General features: G+C 38.3%; 1 protein-coding gene across 15 annotated transcripts in view; it reads left to right on the plus strand.

Annotated features, from left to right (window-relative positions):
* Nucleotides 1-20574, plus strand: part of MARK3 (microtubule affinity regulating kinase 3) — a 62891-nt gene extending 42317 nt beyond the window's left edge. For 2 of the 15 annotated variants that reach the window (XM_049828652.1, XM_049828654.1), the window contains 7 exons: nucleotides 3387-3464; nucleotides 4133-4236; nucleotides 8994-9158; nucleotides 9882-10139; nucleotides 12517-12543; nucleotides 17323-17367; nucleotides 19600-20574. In XM_049828652.1, the coding sequence (XP_049684609.1) occupies nucleotides 3387-3464; nucleotides 4133-4236; nucleotides 8994-9158; nucleotides 9882-10139; nucleotides 12517-12543; nucleotides 17323-17367; nucleotides 19600-19945 (1023 nt within the window). In that variant the 3' untranslated portion in view covers nucleotides 19946-20574. The remainder of the gene's footprint in view (nucleotides 1-3386; nucleotides 3465-4132; nucleotides 4237-8993; nucleotides 9159-9881; nucleotides 10140-12516; nucleotides 12544-17322; nucleotides 17368-19599) is intronic. The other 13 variants (XM_049828663.1, XM_049828667.1, XM_049828662.1 and 10 more) reach the window with 10 other exon arrangements.
* Nucleotides 20575-26654: the final 6080 nt, after the last annotated feature.

Here is a 26654-nt window from a genome sequence, read left to right on the forward strand (position 1 = left end):
GATCAGTCCAGAAACCATTCAGATTTTGTTTCTCCTTACATGACAGTTCTTGGCTACTGAGCCTCAAAATGGTAGGATAATCAAATCAGTTTTGTCCTACATTGGACTTCCCTCGGTGTTGTGTAGTGCCTTATTCAAGAGCTTTGCATCACAGTTACAACATATGTTGTATTTAGTATCTTTAGGATTTTGATCTGCTATTCTACACCACTCCCAAATCCTGGGGATTTATTCTAGTAGTCTTATTTCAAATTTCATACTACTGTAGCTGAAGTAAAATCTGAGCTCATAACCATAGGATCTTTCTCTCTCCTGATTCAGTGTGCAACTGATCCAACTGATGTTTTACAAGCAGTGGTACAAGGTGGTGAACATAGAATCAGACTTGTGATGCCACTCAATTAATTAGGGTTTAAAATTGTCTCTGTTTATAGGTTGCAATGTCAAACAGTGCAAACTCTCTCTTTTTTTCTTCTCCTCTGGCTAGAGATTATTCTTTTGCTTTCTGGCTGTTGGGGATAGAGGGAAGCACTGACTTTTTTCACAATTCCTGGAACTGATTAGGGAGTTTTATTTCTTACAGTATTAGCATGCATCTAGAAGGAAAAAAAGAATGTTGGAGTTTGCCATGTTGTCCTGAAGTTGAAAAAAGTTTGAGGTGGAGAGAGTTTGTGTTCTCACTGAGCACTTAAGACCTAAAATTGGTAATACGGTGAGAAAATCACTGAAGAGACAGAAAAATATTGTTTAAAAACAATTATTACTTTGACAGATACAGTGGAAGTAGTAGAACTGGTCCTCGCTGGAGACCCTTAGCCAGTTGTGTGCTGCTCTTATTAAACAACAGAGCTTACAAGCATGCACTTAAGGATAAGAGTTGTGCTTGTAGAGCTGATAGCTAAGTCTGGGGTTGAAGTAAGGGGCTCCAAGCTGTACCTCTGAAGTTGACAGAGCGTTTAAGCTCTTGCAAACAAAATAGTTCTGCAAGCTGAACAAGTCCACATCAAAAATATTCAAGTTCATTGGGCAAATACCAAATCAATAATGAAAACCTGCTACAGGGTGTTGCATAGGTAGCAGCAACTAGTAACAACTTGTTTATTACTCACAGCTTTGGATATTTCCTCAATGCTTGTAATAAGGCTGCCCCAGAGCACTTAGTATAGCTTCAAGAAAATTGGAAGAGGAGGATAGATGGTATGTTTGGAAAATCATTTAGGACCAAAAAACATACTAGCGCTCTTAAGTAAATAGATTGGTTCATTATTGTAAGTCAGAAGCTAATTTTTTGAAAGTTTTTCATCAGTCCTCGCCTTGGTGTCTCAATGTGAAAATAGCCTGCCTAAGCAGCGGACACAAGACTCCCTAGGAAAAGAGGAGGACTCTGTACCACAAATATGTTCTTTGTACTGTGATTGGACCTTGTGTGTACGCTCAGAAGTCTTAACATGCTTTCGCATTGTCAACACCTTCTGCAAAGAAGGCAGACAGCACCACAAGGATGAACTTATGCAGCTAACCCTGACCCTAGGGGTTGTCATTCCGTCAGGGAGTAGTGTGGTGCTGTTGACACCAGTTTCAGGCTTCCTGTGCTGTGCATCTATGCAATTTAGTCATGCAGTAGATTGGCTGAACAAAAAAGTCATAGCTGAAGAACTTCCTTGATGAATTGTGAAAGCTTGTATGCTAAAAAGTGTAAAGGCCCCAATACCAAGACTGTATTCTTGCTAAAACTGACATTTGAAAGCTTGAAATGCTCAAATCTCTTCTCATGACCTCTGAAATCTGAGCCAAACAGAAAAAAATGTATACTGATCCTTCTGTCTTTGCATTCCAGAAAGAGCTGGGAAAGTGCGTCTTCAGAATCTTCTGATTTCAGATATGAATAAAAAAACTTGTCCACTCCCAAACCTGAAAATGCATAGTCCTTAAAGTTTGATCCAGCACAGAGATTGCTGTCTTGTCTTTCTAGATGTGCAACACCACAGTACATTTTAATGTTATGTGGTGTCTTCTCAAGGGAAACAAATATTTAATGTTCTAAGGGAGCAGGTAGAAAGAAGGAAGCCACCCACTTTTGTGTGTATTTCCCACCAGAAAAACAGTCAGATATTCTAGGTGCTTCATTCTCTAGTATGTTCAGGAACACAGACCAAAATGATAAGCAAATATTAATAGGCAATACTTCAATGTACCATTGGTGTGTGAGGGCTCCGCAAAGTGTCTTGCACAGTGTGACCTCTCAAGAACATACAAACAAAACTTCACCTTAGGTGCACAGCCTTCATTGCTGTCAAGTTTAGTAAAGAGAGGGGAGTTTGCCTAATGACAAATGTCAGAGAAAAGTAGAAGAATCAATGTGACTTTTTATTTTAAATAAACAGATTCAAAGACAAAGGATGTGTAAGGAATAAAGTACAAGGAAAGGGCCAGGAGGACTTCTGCTGATGCTTGGCACATGCCTATGCCTAGGGAATATCCAGTGAAAAATTCTTGACAACCCTTGAGACAACTACATCCATGTTACGTTTTAATTAATAGTTCTGCTAATCTAAAATACTGTTGATACTCTTTGTACTTTTTAACACCAGGAGGTTGCGCAGTTCACTTGATTTCAGTTTTGTTTGCACATTCACATAAAGATGTATAACAGGTCAGCAGTCTTTTAAAGAGACAAGATGGCTTCATTAAATCTGCTGCTCAGGGCTTGCATTGCTTGAGACTCCCTGTATAGCAAATATTTTGCCTTAAGGCACTGGAGCTTTTGCTGGTTATTGAGAATATTCCACTTTAACAGTTTTATTTCAGGTTTGGGAACAAAAAAGGTTTGTCTACTCTCCTTTTGTGCTTGAACTAGTTTTTCCTTTCTTTTTTTTTATCCTTCTTCCCATGATTCTCTACTGTGACCATTTATGTAAAACCTTTTCTTAATGCTATTTTAAAAATCCGCTGAATTTCCCTTGTCTGTCATAGCAGTAATTCTTCAAAGAACTCCAAAAGGTTAGTTGAGCATGAAGTCCCCTGCCTGATTCTTAGTGGCCATCCTTACTCAACATGTGCTTATCCAGGTGCTGACCAGTCATTCCCTTAAGCTAGCCTCCTCCAAGACTTTCCCCAGCAGTGATGTTTAAAGTTAATAGCCTATTTTGCTTCCTGCTTTGCCCCGTGATCCTTTTCTTTAAAGAAAAATTTTAAAGGTTTTTTCCACTTTCCAACCATATGCAGTTTCCTGTGTTATGTTCTTGGGGTGGGGAGAAAAAAATATAAGGCTTGCCGGCTTTCACTTCCTCTACAACCTGGGTGTGCATGTTTATCTGGACCACCATGCTTTTCCTACAGTAATTGCATCTAACTTTTTATAATTCTGTTATCTGTGAATTACCTAGCTTCTCAGTCGTTCCTGGAAAATTGACCGCCAACTTGGGCATATCTCCACCCTCTTTCTCTGTAAAGACAGAGGCAAAGTAATTCTATTTCTTTTCTCCCTCTAAAGTAAGGTCTGTAGTTTAAGTTCCCCTGGTTCTCTTGTCCTCAATGTATTACGCTTGTATTTAAATGTATATTTTTTAAAATGTCTTATTAAAATTCTCTGCAATTTGTCTCTTTAATTTGACTTATTCTTTCCTGTTTTAAAAACTTGTCTAGTGTTTTATAGTATTTTAATATTTAAAAGTCCATGTTTACCTTCCCACTGAATTTTACCACATTTGTTTCTTAAGTCTTTGCTTTTCCTGTCTTGTTTAAGGGTATGGTTTTAACTTAAAGGAAAATTCTACAATCTGCAAGTGGTAAAGTATTTCAAAAATAGGTTATAAAGACATAAGGTATCCAGATGTAGATGAATGCTATACATGCTGAGAGTTTGTAATTCAGAACATTGGTAATTAAAAACTTTAAGCGATATTAATTTTGAGCCATCAACATGAAATACAAGAACAACTTGTTAGAATTAATTTTTGTGATTGCATTATTCCTTAAAAATACTGGAAGGTGTTTGTATATTAACTTAATTATTGTAAGTCTTCTAACTGTGTAGAACTAGCATGAAGTAAAACTGCCTTCAATTATATGTAGACTTAACCCCAGAAAAGCCTTTTGTGGGGAATAACAAGCCTGTGTTTTTTAATTGTAGAATAATACTGCCCCTGGAGCAATGACACGGCGCAACACATATGTTTGTAGTGAAAGAACCACTGCTGATAGGCATTCAGTGATACAAAATGGCAAGGAGAACAGGTATATGCAATGTCTTCATATGGTGTATGTCCCTGTCTTCACATTTCTAAAAAATTGTAATGCCTAATTTAAAAATCAGTAATACTCTAGTGTAATTCTTAATGAAAGGTGAGTACAGATCTTTGATTATGGAGCACCTGTAAGTATGTTGGGTTTTTGGTTTTTTGGGTTTTTTTCCTATACTTAATTCATACAATCTTTATACTTAGAATGTAAAAGGAAGTTCCTAATTTCTGGTTAAATACATGTCATATTTGTACAGCCTTCATCTTAAATCAGCTGTTAACTCCTGTGGCCAAACAACATATGCTTGCAGAAGAGGTTTGTTTAGTGTGAAACGACAAAGTCCATCTCTCTTGGGCCGTTCTCTTTTTACATTTCGCTCTAAACTGTACTTTGTTGGGATTATTTGGAATACTGTTTTTCTACAAAGTCTCAGGGAGAAGGTCAGTTTTTTTCTGAGGAAAGATGAAACAGTGGTAGGCCATTGTCTTGGACTAATAATGTTCCTTACTGATATTCTTGTAGTCTAGTTGCTTCCCAGTGTTTACACAACTCATCTTGAGAAGGGATGCACTGATACCTCCATATTCTGAGTGAAAACAGTTAGGGAAATAACATGTTTCCTCCTACTTTACTGAATGAAAGCCTGACTGGAGCATGCAATGGAGTTGGAGTTAACCAGTTCATGTGTTAGCACCATGGCCATGTCTAGTGCCATCCTTACCTGTGTACCAAAGACTGAGAGCCATAGAAAATAAATATAATAGTGAACGTATGCATTAGGTATAGAGCAACACTTGTAAAACATACCACCAAATTTCCTGGCTGGGTGAGGTGTTTTAAGTTCCAACCAACCATTCTTCACAGAATTTTCCTGGTCTTAAAAACTGGTAACAGTTAAGTACTTGACCATTGCCAGAAGAGCACACAGATAGCTAGTACTAAATAAAAATGCTTAAGCTTGGAGGAATATGTACATCTCTCCTACTCTTACCAATTTTCTCCACCCCTTCCTAATTTTATGATATATTGTAAAGGGTGGGAAGAAAATGCTTTTCTTCTAGGTCGGGTTTAAGTTGGTGAAAGATCTGCCAATTTTTGCACAGAATTTTTCCACTTCCTCTCAGCAGTTCATAAGGAAGAGTGGCAAAGTTGTGATGTTGCATCGAAGGTCCTTCTGTCCCTTGTTTGACTCCTGGAGTCTAGGGCTAAAGAACATGATTTTGACCCTGTCTCTTCCTCCTAGCTTTCTGCAAACTGAAAGTGATTAAGAAAAAAGTCAAGTATAAGTTTGAAGAGTGCCAAAAGTCTAGCTGGCCAGCTGGGCCTGCAGTCAACTGTCTTGTTGAAGTACAGCACAGCTATTTGGTACTGTCTCTTAGTGTGTCTGTCTCGGCCTTCATTGGTTAGTCCTTGTTAATGTTACCAAGTTTGTTTAGATTAAAGCTTACCAGCCTTTCTTTGATTTGATACATTAATAGCTTTTTTCTTTCCAAACTATCTTTGAAAAATGGATCTTTCTGCCCAAACTAGTTTTGATCGGATTTGATTACTTGATTTCTTGGTTTAATTACGTTTTCATTCATCTTTAAACTAATATCTTTGTAATATCTTACCTAAAATTTCTTTATTACATTTTTAAAAGTTATTAGATATTGTTGACTAAGAAGGCTTGAGATTCAGATGTCCTCTTAATTTAGGAGTAACTTCATAATCCTAAGGAGCTGTCTTCTGAAATTGTTATTTTTTTCCCCAGATTTGAGTTTCTCAGCAAAGTACTGTCTTTCTGGTTTGTCGCATGTGGGCATTAAGCTCAAAGTTAACATTGAGTAGTACTTGGCAACTACATTTAATTCTATTTTATATCCATAATTGGTTATCCTTACATAATTTAACTTTTATTGTCAATATGGTATCCAAACATCATTTGCTTATCCTGCAAACTTTAGCCCTGTTTGGGTCATTTGAAATGTCTGAGCATTTATATTTTCACTGTCGGGGAAAAAAAAAATCTTTATAGCTTTTATCATGTATTATTGATTACTACTTCTGTTACTTTTTATAGAGAGTTAAAACAAGAAAAGATAATGAGAATGCATTGCTATTTGTAAAACAATTAGACTTCTCATTGTCTGAAACGCTTCAACGCTAAACTGCACATTCGTTTTGGCACAATTTCAGAATTACTGTGATTTGGCACAGAATTCAGAACTTATATCTGAATATATTTTGTTGTTGTAACTGGGCAAAGGCTTGGCTGATCACATGAAATGCAGGGACCTTTAACGCAGGCTAAATCGACATGGCTGTTGATGGGACTGGCTCTTCAGAATGAATTCTGCCTGCCTTCAGGTGTTTCTGTAGTATCTCTAATTATTGTACTTTCAACTTGGCAGAAAGAACTTTAGAAACTTGTAATGGTTCTTCTTCTGTGAAGCAAGATCTGACGTAGAACGTGGGCTTTGTATAAATCCAAGGTTTTGTTAAAAATGCTTTCTGTGCTTTTGAAATGCCTATTGGTGGCAAATGGTAAAGGTAGAAGTAATTGCTATAAGTGATTTGTTACAGATTGGATTTTGGTTTTTCCATAGCCAGTCAGATGCTGAGACGCAGATATTAACTGTGACCCAGTGAAAACTTGGGAGGCTTAAAAGGCAAGATGTGCACATTTGAAGTCTCTTCTTTCTGTAGAGAAAGTTTAAAAAATGTTGCTTGTTCTGCTTTTCTCTTGCACATTGAATTCTGAGAACGCAGTATTTCCGAATGTGTGGAAACTTTGAGGAATTGATAGTCAGCTAGCGGGCTTGGTGTTGGAGAAAGTAGTCTTGAAGACCCTGTGCCAGACTGGTAGAAGCGAAAAAAAAAAAAGGTTTTGAAGTTTCACATCCCTACTTTAACACATTGTGTGGCTGACACAGGCATTCTGCAGAGGACTGCTGGCTTTCCTCCAAAGTCTGAGCATTAATTAACGCACTTGGGGACTTGTGAAACACTCTTCATAATTACAGGCAATTGCTTTAAATCATTTGTAACACAAATGATTTACAACAGCATCAGATTTTTAATAAGCGTTGGCACTAATTAGTGAATGTTAGCTCACTGTTTCTGTGTTCCCAGGCTAGTAAGGAAGCTGATTTCTAGCAAAGATTCAGAGGAAAATGTATATAATATATGCTTTAATATGTGCTCTAGTACCTTACTGATACCTTTAGCTATCACATCTTTGGAAGCAGGCGACTAAATAAAACCTGGGTCTAATGTGTTATAAATCTAGATTCTTTCTCCTTTATCTTTTGCAACAAATTGAAAGGAGCTAGAAGTGCTTGAAAGGCTAGTGACAAATTATTTGGGGATTACTTGACTTCAGACTATTGCTTTTGAGATGAATGGTCATTTCTGTACAATTTCTTAATACCCTGGGATAATGTAAAAGCTGGGCTGTGTTGCAGTCTTCGTTGTAGAGATGCATACACGATGTGGATGAAGTTTTCTAGATTCTGAAAAGTTAAAACCAAGAGAAAAAGTAGTAGATTTTGCTAACTGTTTTAGCCAGCAGTTCTGATGTGTGAGCTGTGGGGTGTTTTCTACTAGTGCTTTGGGAGCTAAGCCTGAGAAGTGGGTCAGCTGATACTTGTAGCTGGACTAGCTTTCTCTGAAGTCTGACATACCAGAATTGAGATAACAGGACTTGAATTTCAGTATGTGCAGTCATGATGTAACTTGGAAGTGAACATGCAGTGTCGTGAAACTGTTGCTGACAATTATGATTTCTTAACCTCAAACAATATTTCTGAACTACAGTTGCCTTACTTTTAAAGCAAACAAGATGAATGTCATACAGTGTTGTAGCCTGAAAGGTCCAATACATCTTGTGGCCTCTCAGTTTTCTCACATCCTTATTGTTACTAGATAATGTGAAGGCTGCAAAGAGTATTTTGGCCCAAAGAAAGAAAAAGATTTCATGTTCCTATTTTAACATATTATACAGCTGGCAGCTTACTGGCCATTCTGCTAAGACAGCACTGCATACCTTCCTTCAAAGCCTGAATGGTAATTTGGAGAATTTAAGATTCATGGCCAAGCAATACGAGATGCTCTTCAACAGTCATACCTCTTTCTTCAGAGAACACCAAGTGTTATTCATTGCTTCCTACATGTGCAGGTTGATATATAGTAGCCTTTTTGTTTGGGCCTCTCTGGACTTGTTAAAGATCATGATATTGTTGTTTTCGATTGCGCCTGTGAAGTCCCTCAGTTATCAGATGTGGATCGAGATTTGAGAGCTTGCCCAACTTACACTGATTTCTTTTAACATGGATACATTCTGAAAACAAAGTATTTTGCTGCAGTAATGGAGCTATCATCAGTCTTTTGGAAAGTGCAGTTGGTGGGGTTTTTGAATGCCTTTTTTAATGTTAAGACCAATATGAGTTACATCAGTGCTTAATAGTAGTGCTTTGGCACAGAACACTGAGTTATTCAGGTTCTGTACGTCAAGGAGGGTATCACTGCAAACTAATGCTAATGGTAAGAGAATGATCACTTCATAGATGTCAAGTGATATAGTAAGGATGCTTTTTAAGGGGAGTGTAGGGTAGTTACTACTATTTACATAGAAGAGGGCTGTTAGAGTTCGTGTTCTTTGATAAATCAGTTAATAGAAGGAAAAGTTTGCTTTTTTTCTATGCAGTAGTTTGTTGTTGGTCCATCATGCTCTTCTTTCTGCCTCTGCCTGAACCCAAACCCCCTCACAGCCTGACAGAAATGTTCGCTTACGCAGCTAGCCCTGCTTCAGTTTGTACTACATCCTTCTCCAGTGTTCGGCTGCGACATCAGAAGTCGATGTCCATGTCAGCCTCTGTGCACACGAAGATGATGTTGCCTCCAATAGACAATGGCGCAGATAACTTCAGGCCTATGTAAGAACCTGAAATCGTTGTGAAACTAACTTATACCCACTGCTTCTTAACTTTGTGCTGTGGAATTTTAGTCCTAGATTGTTCTAGTATATATTGCCCACAAGATGTGTGTTTCCTCATTTTTTTTTAGTCTTGTTTACATTTGTCTTGTGGTGTGTCAGGCTGTCTGTGACATAATCCTGCAATAATGAACCTTAATTTTTTTCTTAGTGTTAGGAGTATTGGACATTCCCTATTGTCAAAGTTTGTGGGAGACTTTAACTCTGTATCCTGAAGGACTTCACTACTTGGAGCAGTTCACTTGTAGAGAATTTTGTGTAGGATACTTTCAAATTAGCAAGATTTTCAAAGATGAATATATAGAATGTGGAGGGAGAGACACTAAAGTTACCTATTGCTTCTCTTTCCTGGGAGGAAACTTTACTTGCCTATTCTTTCATCAGTCTTCAGTGAAACATTGTATGCCTAGTTTATCTGGTCTTTTCCAGGATACTCCTGTTGCATTTTTCTGCCTATGTAGGTTTCTGTTTCGGCAGCCTTTTAATCCTAACTTCTTACAAGTTTTGATTCCATACAGTGCTGTAATAATGTTGATATTTCCAACCCTGGCCTATTTAAAAGTGTCTGCTTATGCTTTACTGTAGAACGTAGTGTTTTGTGTTTCCTGCAGAACTGTAGTGCTTCTGGAAAGAAGTTCTAGCGTTGTTTTTTTTTCTGCTCTAGCACTATTCCCGATCAAAGAACTCCTGTTGCTTCAACTCACAGCATTAGCAGTGCAACCACACCTGATCGTATTCGTTTTCCCAGAGGAACGGCTAGTCGGAGCACTTTCCACGGCCAGCTCAGAGAGCGACGTACTGCTACCTACAACGGACCACCAGCCTCCCCCAGTCTGTCCCATGAAGCAACACCACTCTCACAGACTCGAACCAGGGGTTCCACTAACCTGTTCAGTAAACTAACTTCAAAACTAACAAGAAGGTAAGCCTCTTAAAATGGTAATGCAACATTTCCTTTTTACCGGGTAGTAGAAACACCTAGTAGTTCATCGCTTAGGTGGTTTTGTCCACATTCTCAGATTAATGGCTTAACAATTTCTGCAACTTGAAATGCACTGGCTTATGATTTTTTTCGTAGTTCTTTTTGGTTACAGAAGGCATTTGTTTTTAGCAGTTGAATCAAGTGGGATAAAAAGTGAGACAGTTTGGTCTGTGCTCTTCTATGTTCTTAATCCTCATGTCTCAGGTACAAATGCTGCAGAGCTGAAACATTTCAGCTCAGTTCAAAAGCTTATCGCTCTGACTTCATGGTCAATCAGTAGACAGCATAAACTAGGATCGCAGTCTTGATATTTAATGTAGCATTAGAAGCTCAGGTTGTGTTTCCCAATCACTTAGGCTGTCAGTGTTTCCAGAATAATCTTGCTGGCAACACATGAATAGAATTATCACAGGTGAAAGGGTAGGGGCAGGAGGCACAAGTTTCTTTTGGCAGTAGTGCTAGCATAGGTCATGTTAAAATAATGGCAATACTATGCTTTCAGTCTAGGCAGGAGTCTGGTCAAACCTTGAAAAACTTATTCCTGTTTTGACCTTTAGTTCATGTGCAGATTCTGATTTTGGTGTGAAGGTATGTTGGTCTAGCCAAAACCTAGCTTAAGTAGGTGTTGTTCCTGCACTAACAGTTTTTATTCTAATTGGACTTCTAGTTTCAAATCCATGTATGATTTAAATTAGTTCCTACAAACCCTAAAATTGAAAACCATCATTTTCCTTCTGTATTTAAAACCTGTTGGTTCACTTACTGCATACTTCGTACCGCTCTGATACCAACAACTTGCGTTTGCAGAAGTGAGGGTTTGTTTATCTTTGCCTTAAGATAATCTTCATGCTTTTGTACCATCCTCATCAGGTAAAATTTTTTTGAATATATCATTCTGATCTTGGCCTGCTTGCTTTTGTTTTAGGCTTACATCACATCAGCACCAAGCCATTTCCTTCCTGTCTGTTCTGTGATTATATGTTCCTCTCTCTCAGCATCCTCTTCATAGTCTTCAATTCCTACAAAATAATGCTGAGCCAAACTCGTAGTTTTTCACAACTGGCTGATTTCAATTTAGAGACTGAATTTCTTTAAAAATTTAGAAGTTGTTTCTGTGAAAAACAAAAATGTGACAGCCTAGCCTTTGGTAAATGTTTTACCCTGCTCAGCTCTCTGCCAGCTAACACTTCCGTGGGAAATACTGTGCTGTATGAAATTCTTTTTTTTTTTCTTTTTTTCCCTTTTCTGTTGAGAGGGATAAAAGATTAATTTGAATTTCTTTTTAAGAATTAAGTCATCTGCTTTTTGTCAAGTGAAGTCTTAATCAGACACATTCTTTTGGCACATATTTTTACTGTACTTTTGTTTGTAATATCCTTACTTAATTTTCCATCTGACGTTCCAAATGTGGATGCTCAAACTGTGAACATGCAAGCTTTTCACTCAGTTGTTTAGGCAGTATTCAAACTTCTATCACTACCTCTGAGTTTCAACTTTTTGCAGTGCAGTGTGGTTTTCTTGAAGAAATTTTTCCGCCACTACTTTTGACAATAGTTTAAATTGCATCTGAACTTGATTAAATAACATGCAGTTGTAGTACAATAGCACTGTTAGAGATGGTTAAGTTTGCACTTGGAGGACCTTTTACAGTTGGGGCTCTGTTTAGTATAGGTGCTGTACAGACTACTAAGGACGTGAATAGTGTAATCAAAGAACATCATTATGTTTCTTCTCATTAAATAAATTATAAAGAACCTTGAAACATGTTAATTTATTTTAGCATTCTCTATGGGGAATCAGAATCCTTTTGATTATGAACTATCTATGTTCTGGTGTAGGCAATTGTTACAGCTTCTGTCACTAAATTAACTAAATATTTAAGGCAGTTTTTGGCATAGTGTGGCTGACCTAACGTGCCAAAGGAAGGAAGAAACCTAACTCTGATAATACTCAAGATCTAATTGTGGTAGAGTTACTGATTTTTGCTTTCTATTTGAAATACATGAAGAAAATCCAAACATATTTTTATGTGGCCTTGCAGATTGAGTTTCAAAGTGTTTTGACACCAGTACGTATTTTAATTAATAATAACTACTAGTGGCCTATTTCCCAGAAAAATTAAGTTTGGAAGTAGCAATGTTAAGAGTTTGACTCTTCAGACCCTAAATCCTCTGCCTAATCTCAGAATGTATTGAAGTGTAATTTCATTGCGCGTTTTAAATGAGATCTTTTTGCATGTTTCACTCTAAATGGCTTTTTCAATTTATTTTGTACAAGACTTTTTTGTTAATTATTATTTTGGCTTAATTTCTTTTAGAAACATGTCATTCAGGTTTATCAAAAGGTAGGATTTATTTATATTTAAAAAAAAAGTGGCTCCTGCAATTAACAACCGATTTGGCTTTCTAGCCTTGGTTTTCTGAAAAACTAAACTTTCTGCTGAGAACTAAATACTTTCTTTCTTGAGAGGAAAGCATAGAATAAATCCATTAACTCATGATGATACTTGAGAATCTGTGGCACCTGTATAACAAGATGCTAAGCATGCCTTGTGAATTCTTCTTTCTTTGATAGAGTTGGTAGTACCAAAGTAATTCTGTTCTCTGTACTAATACACTTAGCATGCTTATGTTTGAAGAATGAGGTGTTTGATAACAATGATGAAAGTATAAACAAAACATAAGGTTACAAGCAAATAAAGGTAAGTGATTCTAAATTTACATTCTTTCTCTCTTTGTTCTATGATATTTTATAAAAAAAATCAGTTTGAAGTGTTGTCTGCAGTTGATACAATAGAAGGCAAACTGAACACGGTTGTGAATAACAGTTTTGTATGGAAGATTGAATGAAGATGCAACGGCTATGTACTTATTTTGAAATGGGATGCATTTGCTGAAGTGAATTGCAGCTGCAGTGCAAATAGAGCACTTCAGTTATAAACAAAAAGTATAACATCTATGCAAATTTACTGACAAAAGGGAAAAGCTCAGAAGTCTGATTTGCATTTCAAGCCCAAAGGATTTATTTTAGTTTTACAATTTGGGAATGAATCAAGCTGCTATATATCTTGTTAATCCATTATCATTCATGAAAGTTGGTTATACAATTTTGATCCGCAGGTGAATATTCCAGTAGAATTTTGTAACACTCTGTTCAGTTGTATGATAACCTGGAGCTTCTTAAAGGGTAGTACTTTCAATTTCCAACTACTGATCAAAAATAGGGAGATGGGGCCAAAAACCGGACATCTGTTTTAACTTTCGAAATGCAAGGCTATGCACGTGACTAATTTGAAGTTTGTCAGACCATTTCAAGGAAATACTTTGATTAGGGCGACTTGAGACATGTAAATTGCTGCCTAAATTTGGGATTATTTTGTACAGTACGAGTCTAAATGTACCCTACCCGATTTTAATGGGTAAATTCCATGCAACAGTATTAATAATCAGAGCTCTTCCAAACATGACTATGTTTAGAACTGGTGTTGGTTGGGCTGGCTGGCATTGTCAGAGCTGACTTGAGAAAAAGAACACACACCAACTTTTAAGGAAGGAAACAGTCCAACACAGCATACAGATGAAACTGAGCAGCGGAAGTAGCTTTAACCCATTGTGCGTCATGAGTTGTGGGGTGCATACCACATTGCAAGAGGGAGCTTTTGCCTCTCTAGTCACATTGCTTTTAAAACAAAGGGTTGTGATCTGTGCAACCTCCACAACTGGATACATATAAGTTTTACACTGCTGCTCTGAAGAAATATGGAAAATGCTAATATGAGTACAATTTTAAACTAGAAAGTTACTGTTCAAATTTGAGACTTTAAAAAGTTAATTTTTTAATAATTTTTAAAGATTTTCCTTTGGCTTGAGGCCAAGAATCTTGGAATATTTTGGAAATAGCTGCTACAGCTTCCATGAATATGTCTTTTGAGCAAGAGATTTGCAAAGTCTTACACCACCTATACAGGACCAGACTCTGCTTTTTAAATTCTGTTTTAAGTGTTCATGGTGCCCCTCCATACCAGATCTGTATGTATGTACAAAATAAAATTGAAAATATTGGGGATTTTGGCAATTTCTTCTCACTTTTTATGCTATGAATCTTTGATACTGAAAGAACTACTGTAACTGAATAGCACCTATATATACTACTGCAGCATCATTCTACGGAGCTGAACAAAAGTAGCTAATCAGTCACACCTTTTTAAACTACTGAGTTCTAATACTGTACTTGGTGCACAGAGGTATAAAATACATATGTATCTCTGGTACCATGCACTGTCCTTGCCAGTCTGCATATTGTGGAAGTCTAACTTAACTTTCTGACAGCAAAAATCACCTTCTATGTTCTGGATTTTATTGCAGCATCTTTTCTCCATTTCCATAAATTGATCTTATTTTAGCGTCTTGCACTTTTTGCTGGTTTTCCGTATCTTTTTAGACAGTTTTCTTTGTGTTTATTTGGATTTTTGACACAGAGTGTACAAAGATGTAAAGAACAGGAAACACAGCATAACTCAGGACAGATTGTATGGAAAGATTTTTGAAAACCTTTCACAAATTATAAAGGAGATAGCGTATAGGCATTGCATAACAAATGAGAACACAACTTTCCTTTATATTTGTTCCGTTCTCAAGATCAAGGAGCATCTTGGTCCATAAAATTAATTTATGTAAAAATACAAGCAAAAGCAGAAAATTCAGAGCATAAACTAGCAATTTGTAGTGCCCGCAGAAGTGAAGATTGTATTAGCAGTGAGGCAGCCTCAGGGCTGCTTCTGACTTGCAGACCCACTGAAACAGTACTGGCAGTACAGTAAGTGACTGTTCCTGAAGCACCAGTGCTGGGGTGTAGAACTGGACCATAACCATGTGCTTCATGAAGGAAGGAGCATCTCGAAAGACTGCCACAGCTCGCCAAAGCTTGACATGATGGCTTGTGTTTGAGGATGCGTGTCACCAAATGCAGTTCCTCATGCTAAATGAATGGAGCATTGACGCATGGAAAAACTGAACATAGTAAGGATTTTCTGAGAGGCTTCCATGAAAGAGTGTTTATTATTTCAAAGTGGCAGGTTTTTTGTAAATTATGACCTTCTTAGATTTAGAGTACAGTGGTTTAGAACAGAACAGTTTGGCTTAATTTCAACCATGAAAGGGTCTAAGAACATCATTAGGGATTTTCCCTCCCAGACTTTTCTGGACAGATTCCAGTAACAGTAAGACTATTCATTATCAGGGAGACTAGTTATGTTCCCGTTTTCTACAACCTTTGGCAAGTTTAAAAAAAAAAACAACCAACAAAACACACAAAAACCCAACAAAACCAAACCACAAAAAGCCCCATAAATGCTTGCAGCTCTTAACAGAGCTGTTGTCTTCCACTTCATAAGTCCACAGTAAGCTCTTTAAAGTTCATGTACTCTCAATTTTTCAGTTGAGCAGTGTCTTCAAACTTGTTGCTTGCTTTGCCTGCTAAAAAGAGCCTTTCCCAGATCACCTGAAAGGTGTGGATTTGTTCGGCTGGTACATGTGATGGTTTCTCCCTTCCCACCTACTGCCTTCTCGGTCCTACAGAGTTGTTGTCAAGGATGAGTTCAGGGACTGTATATGCAGACCTGAAAAATCTCTTTCTACCTTCTTCTATAACCACAATAGATAAGTAGCATGAGATCTCATGAAAGTAACTACCATTAAAAACCCACTTTGAAGTGCTAGAATTAGTTGAGGACTTGTCAGTTGTTTTCTTCTCATTAACATCTTTATTCTTTTTGCTTGTGACAGCTGTTCATTAGTCAATGGCAAACGTTTCATAGCAGAGACTCTGTCATACCATGTGCTGTGCACTACCTCAGAGAGCAGGGTTCTGATCAGATGCTGTTGTGACAAGCAGCTCATAGCTGAGTGACTTACCACTTTCTTAATTGGATTTCTATTGCAATAGCAGTGTGAATTTTGAACAAGGAGCAGTCTCCATAGCCTGTACAGCAAGTGCTGCCACCATGCTCCTCGCAGTGCTAACACAGCATCTGTTTCCTCGTGACAGGGACTGCAGAGTCCTCTTACAAGCCTGTTCCCTCACCACAGCCCTCAAAAGGAAGGAGGAAATTAAGCCTCGTAACACCCCCCACACCCTGATCTAAGTACTGCTCTGCATCAAAAAATAAGCTTACCGTCTTACATTCCTATCGCTAGACACCTGTCAGCCAAACTGCTTTAATAATTCACATTATTCAGTGAAGCCATGTACTAGCTTAGAGTAGTCGTGATAAGAGCCTTATAAAAGCAGCTTCCCTGCAAGCAGAATTAATGCTGAGATGTCGAACCATGGTACTGCAATAATGGGAAGGTCGAGGAAGATGATTTTCCCCTTAATTCTGCTTGATAATGTGTTTTTAAAAAATGGTAGTGATCAGCAATGTAGCTTTAAGCAATACAAGAAGACAGAAAGCTTAAGTTTATTCTTAGATGTGGAAGATGCGTCACTGTGGGAATTAATAGGATAAAGTTACCACAGCTTGAGAAAGCTTGGGTTTACCTCTAAACTTTTGTTAAAATACATATGCATCTTGTTCTTTTGCGTTAAGGTATTTGGTATTGTTTTAAACACCTAATACCTCAGATCTGATGTGCATGCAAACACACAGGGTGATGAGACTTGTCTGTCAATAGGGTATTTTTTCGAATATATATTGTACTCCCAGGTAAAACGTCTATATATCATTAGCCTAAAAATAATTGGGAGTTATTTCTCTTTTAGGAGGTACTTACTAAATAATACAATAACTTCAATACACTTTGTAACTTTAGTTTCACATTTTCTGCTTTTAGAAGTTCAACTTTATTCAGTGGGTCCCACAGTATTAATATATATAGGCATTCATTGTAAAAATAAGTTATGGTCTTTTTAAAAACTGTAGTTTATAGACTTCCATTTGGTTTGACACTATATTCTGAATTTGGTCTAACCTATGAAGTTCTTTACATCTTTGTTGCTTTGTATTTTAACACACCTTTGGTATGATTGCAGTATCTTTTAGCAACTACTCAGATATTGTATATTATAGTGTAAGATTTGTCTTCTCTTTCCCACTTCCTTTTGCTTCTGCATTCTTTTCAATGAGGCTCCCGACTGAATATGAGAGGAACGGGAGATTTGAGGGCTCAAGGTGAGGGTAAAATTTTTGTTTAAAATGTTACTTAGGTGAGTTTGAACCTTTCTCCCCTTGATTACGTGGCATAGTGGCTTCAGGCAGCAGCTTTTGTTTTGTGTAAGGCTTTGAAACTAAACAAAGAAGCATTTCTGTCTGCAAAATGGCTATTAAAGTACTGACTGACTTGGTTCTAAACTGTCATCTTTCCTGTTGCCTTTTCCTTTGTGTGTTTATTTGCATTTTAGTCATTATAATTTGCTGTTGTCTTGCAGATGTGTAGGTAAGTGGTCTCTAGTGAGGCTGCAAATGTGTGGGATAACCACTGAAGGGTGATAAGATGTCTCATCTCCAAAATCACAGATAGTTAAACAATATTTTTCATGTTATACTCTTCTTCCAAAATCTGCATATCAAAAAATACTAGAAATGATCAAACTTGTGCTGGTTCTGCCAACTGTTTTTAGGTAGGAAAAGCTTTCAAAAAAATAAAATGAGCATTGACTAGAAGTTGGTGTTCCCCCTGCCCCCTTACAGCCTTATTAAATTAAAACCTTAAAGTTAAAACAAAGTTCTCTTTAATTTGCTTGCTGAATTTTATAACATCTGGCAAATCATGTAGCTGCATTTGACAGCATAATTCTATGACTCCTGCAGTTACTGAAATCTTTCTAATAAGATAAAATTATGAAATAGGTTATCTTTGAGAAATCTTATTTATTTAGTTTTGACCTTGCTATTGCTTTTTATTTAACTTTTTCATAATTGCCTGGTTTTCATGGTGGTAGAAGAAAAGCATTGTGTAACCTGAAATCCATTGCCAACTATTTTAAAGAGCAGCTTGACTTAATACTGTAAGTCAAACTTTGAAGCTCAACATGAGACCTAAACTGCATGGTTTGGGGTCAGTTACGTTAGGTATCTTCAGAAAATACTGAAGCATGACAGTCAATGTACTTAAGTCTCTTGTTCTGAGGGCAAGTAAATTTGAAGAGGCAACTGACAGCGTACAAATATTCATAAAGTAAATATGTAAATTTTTTTTTCCCTGGAGGTCCAAATATAGTTCCTTATTCTTCAGCTGCGTGACCACTGATTTTAATTGAAGTAGAAGAATCATTGCAAACTAGAAATTTCTGGAACGTTTATTTTCTTTGTCCTGTATAACTTTATTTATCCTTACAAAAGGAAAAGCTTTTTTTTAATTAAAAAAAACACAAAACAGTTGCAGACTTGGGAAATGCAGCCTCGATATTTTGTGCTTTATTTCTTAAAACTGTGACAGTAATGGTAACCATCTTATTTGCCATCTTTACTAACAATGTTGAGGCGGTGTCTGATAGTGACTTCCAACTCTCCTTGCTGCATTTCAGCCTCGAAGGCGCTTAGCTGCATAGCTTGTAGCAGCGAAACATTTCACCACTTTACCTCTATCAGTTGTTGGTATTAAACAAATTACTTCATCTCTAAGTTTCCTCCCTGTTGAAGGTAACTCCAATAGCCTACAATGTGGTGGGTCTCTAGTGATCATCTCAAACGTACCAGTGCAGGGAAGGCCAGAGTGAAACTGAACCAGCCCAGAACTGGGTGGCACATGTTGGCCTTGGGACAGTAGGTGGGTGACCCCTGGCAAGGTGCCCTGGTCCTGCTGTCCTTCCTCCTGCTTGCAGCTAACTACTGTGGGATGCCATGGGCCCTCCCAGTGCTTGGTCACCAACCTGCTGCACAGGAGGAGGTGCAGAGGAACCCCCAGGATCTTTCTGCACGGGCTCATCCCCGTTGCGTATGAGTGGGCATCTCCCATGGGCTGGCATTCCTACAACCTGGGCTGAGCACCCTTTTGTTACAAGTCATGCTATTTGAATGTTCCAGAAACTTCTAGCACAGACTTGGTGTTTCAGCTGGCCGCGTGGCCTAAGAATAGGGGTTTGAGCAGAACTCGCCTTAAAATTGAGTTGTAGGTGATGCATGTAGTTCTACCTCTGCAAGGTTGTTTCCCTCATGTTCCTGACTCCAGTGACTTCCAGTTGTCGCCCTTCGTACCATACCTTTGTTTCAGCCCCAACAGCTAATGCTTCACCTTGACTGTGTGTCTGTACAGCAGCTAGGAAAGCGGGGCATTGCTCGCAGCCGGAGCCTCTAGATGCTGCTCTAATACCGGTAGTGTGCGTTGAGTGCTAGTTTGCTTCACTAACATGAAATGTGGAGAAGTTAGCTGGCCCTGCTAACTAATAAATTCCTGTCTTTCAGCCGCAATGTAGCTGTGGATCAGAAGGACGAGAATAAGGAAGCCAAGCCTCGGTCGCTGCGCTTTACCTGGAGCATGAAAACCACCAGCTCCATGGATCCCAATGACATGATGAGGGAAATACGAAAGGTCCTGGATGCCAATAATTGTGACTATGAACAAAGAGAGCGTTTCTTGCTTTTCTGTGTCCATGGAGATGGGCATGCGGAAAACCTTGTACAGTGGGAGATGGAGGTGTGTAAACTGCCAAGACTGTCCCTGAATGGAGTTCGCTTTAAGCGGATATCGGGAACATCCATAGCTTTTAAAAACATTGCTTCCAAAATTGCCAATGAGTTAAAGCTGTAACAAGAAAAATAGTTAAGTTGTAAATTAGTTAGCAATTTCAAGTGTTTTCGAGAATTCCGATGGAAATGTATAGAATAACATTTAGGCAATAACTTCTGCATCCTTCTGAATAGTGATATTAAAAAAAAAAAAAAAAAAAAGCTGCTGAGCTGGGAGGGAGAGTTGGACTTTTTTTATAAGTGCACTACAGCATTAAAGTTGCCTACTATGTAAAATATTACCCCTTCTGCTTTATTTCCATTGCTCCTAAGTCTTTGACAACAAATTGAAACACAGAATATATTCATTTAAATATGCCTCCTGTTTGTGTGGACGTGTGAATGTACAGTATGTGTGTATAATATATAAAGTATTATATGTAAACAATTCATTTACAACATCGAGCTGTACCAGTACCTCTTTTTGGGCTAATTTTGGTGCTAAAAATTGAAATGGCCAAGGAGGAAACACTTGAGTTAATATTTAAAATAACTAAAGCGATAATCAGTAAATGCAGGTTTACAGTTCACTGCTGTGTTAAGAAAAAAAAAAGTGTGTGAAGGGTTTGGATTTACGGTTGTGAACATTATTAGTCCTGTTTTTCTAAGTAGATCTCATGAGATTATTAAAAATTCACTTTTACTGAGTAAGTCTTGCATTATATTTTGCCCACCTATTTATTATTTAAGTCTGAATCAAATTTTAAAAATGTAGTTGACTTGTGGATTAAAATTTGGGTAAACGCTTCCATTCTTCTGCTTCTGCTAAACTACTAAAATTGTATCTTTGTCCTTTTGGCTTATGAGTATTGATTGCAGCTAAGAACACTTTTCTGTTGTTCCACCATTCCTCTACAGAATGAGGCAGTCTAAAAGGATGTGCTAAATGCCGATTAGTGACTTTTTCTTTCAGACCAAGTTCTCTACATTAGACTAGGTCAGACTGATATAAAGCACAAAAGGACTCTCAAATAGTGATGGTATTTTGATGCAAGTCGCCATGTCCGAGTCAGTGCCATTCTGGGGTATTGCTGCACGTGTGGCAGTACTGTCCTTTGCGTTCTGGGGGTGCACAGTATTGAAATCCAAAAGTGGGAATCAAATTGGCTACTGATCTCCTTTGTTGTAACATCCAACTTGCTAAACTACAGCCATAGGCAGTAGCAGTTAAAACTTTTCCTTGCAGCTCTCTTCCAGCGTGCTTCCACTTGGCTCTGGTTGTATTGCTTTTGATGGCTTTCTGCCAGTTGTGTCTCCTAGCTTCTGCTGCAGAGGGAGTCCACTGTCGCTCTTTTAACATGCAGTGTGGAAGCCTGCCCTTGATGAACTCTGACAGCCAACTAGCTTTCTGTAGGACGCAAAGATACTTTGGGATGGTCCCCACTTTTTAACCATCACTGTGGTGAGCCGGATTTGATTTTGCAAACCAGAATGAAGAGATTTCTTCATGCATTGTTTCCTACTGATACTCAGTTTATTTCATCAAGGACTTATGTAGATAATATCCTGCATTATCTACTTGACTTTTTGTATTACTGTTTTATGGTTATATTTCAGTGAAACACTTAAGCATGTACTTAACATGTGCTTTAAACTGGAGCCTAAATTTGCATTTTAAATTTGCAGTGAGCTGATAGTTTCTCATAGTACACAGTTCAGATTTGACCCGAGGTGAAAATGCAAAATCCTTAATATTTTGCAAGTTAGTTCTTGTTATCTGTAGTCTGTGAAGGCAGCAGACTTCCCCTCTCTTTCCCCCTAAGCATTGATATTGATTATGCTAGTTTAAAGGGTAATCATAGTTGTTAAATGTAGTAAATATTCCTGAATTTGCATTTTATTCTCTGTATATTCTGTATCATGCCATGGCTTGAGAACTCCAGGTGCTACTGGAGTTCAGTTGGCTTTCAGTGCTCTGCCCGTGCCTGTGCTGCTCAGTATGGTTTTTTCCATGAAAACTCCATTTTGTAATAGCAATAAGACATTTCAGGGCAGTCATTGTACTTTCTCAGGTGAATGGTCACCTATCCTTTCACTTCCTAAATTTTAAGCACTCCTCCAAATGTATTTTTTTTTCACCTGGCAGTGCACTTTGTTGTCTGAACTGAAAAAGTGTTCTGATAAATGATGTAAATCTGTATTCGATGGAAGTTACAAAAGGTTTCATATTAAATGTTTTCTGAAATACTCTCTTCCTACTTCACCTGTTAAGTATGTAATTGTTTCTAAAAAGTGCACCAGTATCATACTTTGGATATTTAAAGTTTGTACTTAGAGTATTTTTCTTAAAGTGTTCTCAAAAGGTTCTTTCAAAGTAAATCTGTATTTGAGGTATTTAAAAAAAAAAAAATTACTATAATCGGAAACAGATTTTTAACAGCTCACTTCCCAAATGCCATATAAAATTACCAAGTTGCAAGAATATGCCCTTGTTTCTTTAGCATACTGCATGCTTGGTGTTCAAGTCTCTAGGAGGTGCCTGGAAAGGAAAACTGCTTTCTTCCTATCTCCAAAACAATGACGAACTTCTTCCCAAACACAGGCCTTTTACTTGTTCATATTCCTTGGGGATCTGTGTAGGTTTATCAGTGTTGCTGTTGATACAACTCTGCAGAACAACAGCTGTTTTTTCTCTCCATAAGAGACAAGTTTTAAAAATAATTGGAGGTCGGTGTGTGGTGAGGAGGTAGCAGCAGGCCTAGGCATTTTGAGATGCATGTCTAGTAACCAAGAAGGGATTTTATGTAATGGTATGACTGGTGTCCTGGAACGTGTGGTCTGAGTGGTGTGTTGGGGAGTGTTTGTAATGGGCTTGTGACTAAATGTTTGCATCGCCAAAACCCGTGTCATCCAGCTCTGAAGATGTCTTTTGGTTGCTGGGTCTGGCGGAGAAAAATGTCTTAGAGTTTGTGTTGCGGGGGGGGGTATTGACTGCTTTAAATAAAAGTGTTTAGATATGTACATTTTAAAAAAATCTGAACACTGAGCCGGAACAAACAAGTTCAGATAAACTTTTTCTCATGCAAACCTTACCTGTACTTAGGCTTTCTAAACCACTTCAGTCTATTTAACCTCTTCACAAGGTCTAAGGTCCTTGACCACATCGAGAAGAAGTAGAGAGGTACGTTAAAGGAACAGCTAATCTTGCTGGTCTAAGTGTTTTGCATACTACATTTATTCAAGCTACAGTATCTGATCCAAACTGTGGCTTCAAAGATTTTTTTAATACAGATTTGGGCAAGGTTCACCTTTTTCTCCTGTATTACAGTGAAATTTCAAGATGAAATATAGTGAGATACTGCATCCCAATCTTTTTTTTAATTGCAGTACTTTTTGTCAAGATAAATTAGAACATTTTAAAAAAAAATAAATCTGAAGTTGTATCCACATGCTTATGTTAAAGAAATGTAAGTCAGATGTTCAGGAGTCCTTCTAGTCATATGGAAAGATTGTAGCAGATCTGGACTTTAAATAGACATCTCTCCAATTCAGTTAAAAGCTCAGATATACATGGGCCTATTGCGATAATGTGTAGAGCTTTTAATCAGTCGTTTCCCACAGCTGCTGTGTCATAGAGTATGTTGTGGATTGCAATTTAATCAGGACTGCAGCCAACCCAGAGAACCATTTTCTCTGTTAAGCCCTGTTCTGGAGCAGCGGTACATACATGCACACTTCAATTTAAAACTCGCTTGGTCGTGCTGGTTTTGCTTCCTGAAGGGCTCAGATACCACGCTGGGTGTGGGCAGAGGCCACCTATGAACTAGTGGTGTTCTCTGTATTTCAAGGGTGGGCTGATTGGGTGTTTCTTGCTGTGCAGTCTGTGATCAGCTACCCAAGGCCATGTCTTGTCTTAGTAAGCTATGAGTTAAATATTTAGCGAATCTCAGTGGTAAATGGTATTTCTGCTATTGGGAGGCGGGTTGTCATACTAATGTAAAATTTTTGTTTTCTCATTCACATTGTAGATGTTTAGGAAATACTAAATACAGTTTTGGAAAGCTGATCCCACTGTAGATTAACATTTAATTTTAAACATGTAGATTTGCAATTTCTCCTATTTCCAACAATACAATCAAGTCAACTTCTGTAAGTTCTCATAGAAAAGCCCTGCAGCTGTCCTGTAAAGATAGGCTCACATTATTACAAATCACTGGTGCTGCCAGTTAAACCCCTCATCTGACATCCTGATGAAGTGTGGTTGTGAAAATTCCACCTCTGACCGGAATTTTTCCTTCCGGTAGCAGTGACTTGTTCCATTGATTTCACCACTGACCATTAGTCCATTGCTTCAGAGAAACTGTTACCCAGCAAGAAGGGGCATAAGCTTTGGATAAAAGGTCAACCTAGTGCAATTAATAAGATTTTTTTAAAAGTCGCACTTCTTCATACCGAAGGCCCAACAGTGTCCTGCATTACAGCAGCGGTAAATGCATGGAGAAATCTAAGAAACACAAGACAGATACAGTAACTGTTCTCCGTGTGTGTGCTCCTTGCTTCTGACAAACTTAAGAGCAGAAAAAAAGCTAACCTTTAAACTTGTTCAGATAACTTGATGGTTTTCATATTCCCGTTTCTGCTGGTCTCTTCTTAATGTACTACCAGGTACTGCCTCCATGGAAAGGGACTGGATAAAATGAGCAAAACCATGGGGGAGCAGTCCAATGCTTCTGAAGTTGAAACAGTATGGTATTTGAAGCAATAGAATTTGAAAGACCCTTAACTGGTCTTTTTTAGCCTCCTAAGAATGTTTTAACCTTTGGCACAAACAGTGGGCTCTTGTTCCAGCAGTAACTGAAAACTGAAGCTGTGTCAATACCAACGCTATGAATCCTGTAAGTATCTGCACAGAAGCCGTGTTCAGGGCATTAATTGCTAGTTGTTGGGATTTCATCTTCACCTACAAGTGCCATTAACACCTTGTAGTGGTTGTGACTTAGCAGGTAAGAAGATATTTATTGCAGGAGGAAAAAAAAATGCTTTTGATTGGTTTTTGCTTCTGTGTGTTGAGCACTTGAAACTGTGTTCTGAGACTCGGATGTAAAATTCATGCAAAGTGGCCGTGGTTATGGTTGCTGTGGGAACCACGGCATTGAATTTCAAGGCATAGAAATGTTGCAGTCCTCATTCCATTAGTGCCCTTACGTTATCATTTAATAATATCCTTATGAAATTCAGGGCATAAAACCAAAATATTTATGCAGTTCATGTTTCCTTGTAGTTGCTGATCACACTGAATGTATTAGGTGAATAAAATCAGATAATGAAATAACTCACCAGAAGAATAATTCTGTTTAAAACACGTGGGCATGCAAAATCGGAAAGTAAAATGCTCCTGGTGTTGAACAATTGCACCATTTTCAATCATTTGCCTATCTCGAGGTGTACAGCCCTGTTTGCTTGGAGGTGTCTCTTACCAAGACCTCAGCTCAGCGTGAGCACTGTAACCAACTACAAACAGCAAAGTCCTTCCAAGCGCAGAATTACTTCCCCCCCTGCCGTCCCCAGCCAAAAGGCATGAAATGAAGTGCTGTCACACATGTTTCCACAGAGATGGGATAAACACCAGCCTGATAGGACCTTGGAGACACTTGAAAGCATGTGTTCCAGTTGTCCTGCGTCTGCGGTGCCCAAAGGAGCAGGGGCTGGCGGCGTGGGGCACCGGCGGCGTGGGGCACCTGCTGCGGAGCCGGAGGCAGGGTGGGATGGCGGTGGGTGCCTGGGTGGGTGGATGGTCCTTGCTGCAAGGAAAGAAAAGGCGAGCTGCGGGGGGACGTTGCAGTGTCTGCAGTGGCCACAGGATGTCTCTCAAATGCAGAAACGCACTTCTGGTTGGTGTTCATCTGGAATATTTTTAGAAAAGAGCTCCAAGGATCACTTGCTCCATGCAGAGCGACGACTTCACATCGGTTATCGGTGTTACCAGCCGTTCGGACGACTTTGACTTACTGTTAAAAGCATTGGGGGGAAAAATGCACTGCAAGATATTGACGGAAGGTGCATATTTTTCAGGTTGAAAAATACCCTAATGCTATGTTTAACTTTCCATTATGTTTTATTGCTTTCGGAGCTGAGGTGCAGCTAAATGGTCTTTAGCTTTGCCACGGAAAACCTGTAGGGCTGCAAAACCCTTTTCCACTTGTTTGTCAAGCCTTGTTCCGTCTCCTTTCCTAGAAAATGACCATGCTGGGCAGCAGACTCTTCTGCTGAGGAGGGTAAAAGGAATATTGGATATTTAAATTCATTTCCAGCTTTTTAAAGAGTAAAAATCTTTGTTTTCCTGTTTGGAAATTTAATTACTGAAGCTATTTTGCTGTTCATCCTTTAGTAATCAGTCTAATCAAGGCTGTAAATTGCAGCCAGCCTTTTCTAAAATAATCTGGCATCACTTGCCATTTATATTTCACTGTATTAAGTAACTCTAAAGCTTTATGCCTGGCATTTTCCATGTCTGCAGTCTGTTTTAATCTTCAAACAAATCTTGTTGCTTATGCTTTGAGTAGGCAAGAAGTGCAACTTCCTTATTTGCTCAGGATTTTTTTTCAAATCACATATTTTGCTGCAGCTTCCACTTTTACTGTAATCAAAGTTTTGCTGTTGGGGGATTAATAGTGACTGGTACTAATATTTATTGCTGGGATGTTTGGCTTTGGCATCTGGAAATGGAGAAGCTGTTTATTTCGGTCAATCTCGGGCTGCCGCATGTTCTTTCTATGAAAGAACCCTGTGAC

The sequence above is a fragment of the Accipiter gentilis genome, chromosome 25 (assembly GCF_929443795.1).
Source record: "Accipiter gentilis chromosome 25, bAccGen1.1, whole genome shotgun sequence".
Lineage (NCBI taxonomy): Eukaryota > Metazoa > Chordata > Aves > Accipitriformes > Accipitridae > Astur > Astur gentilis.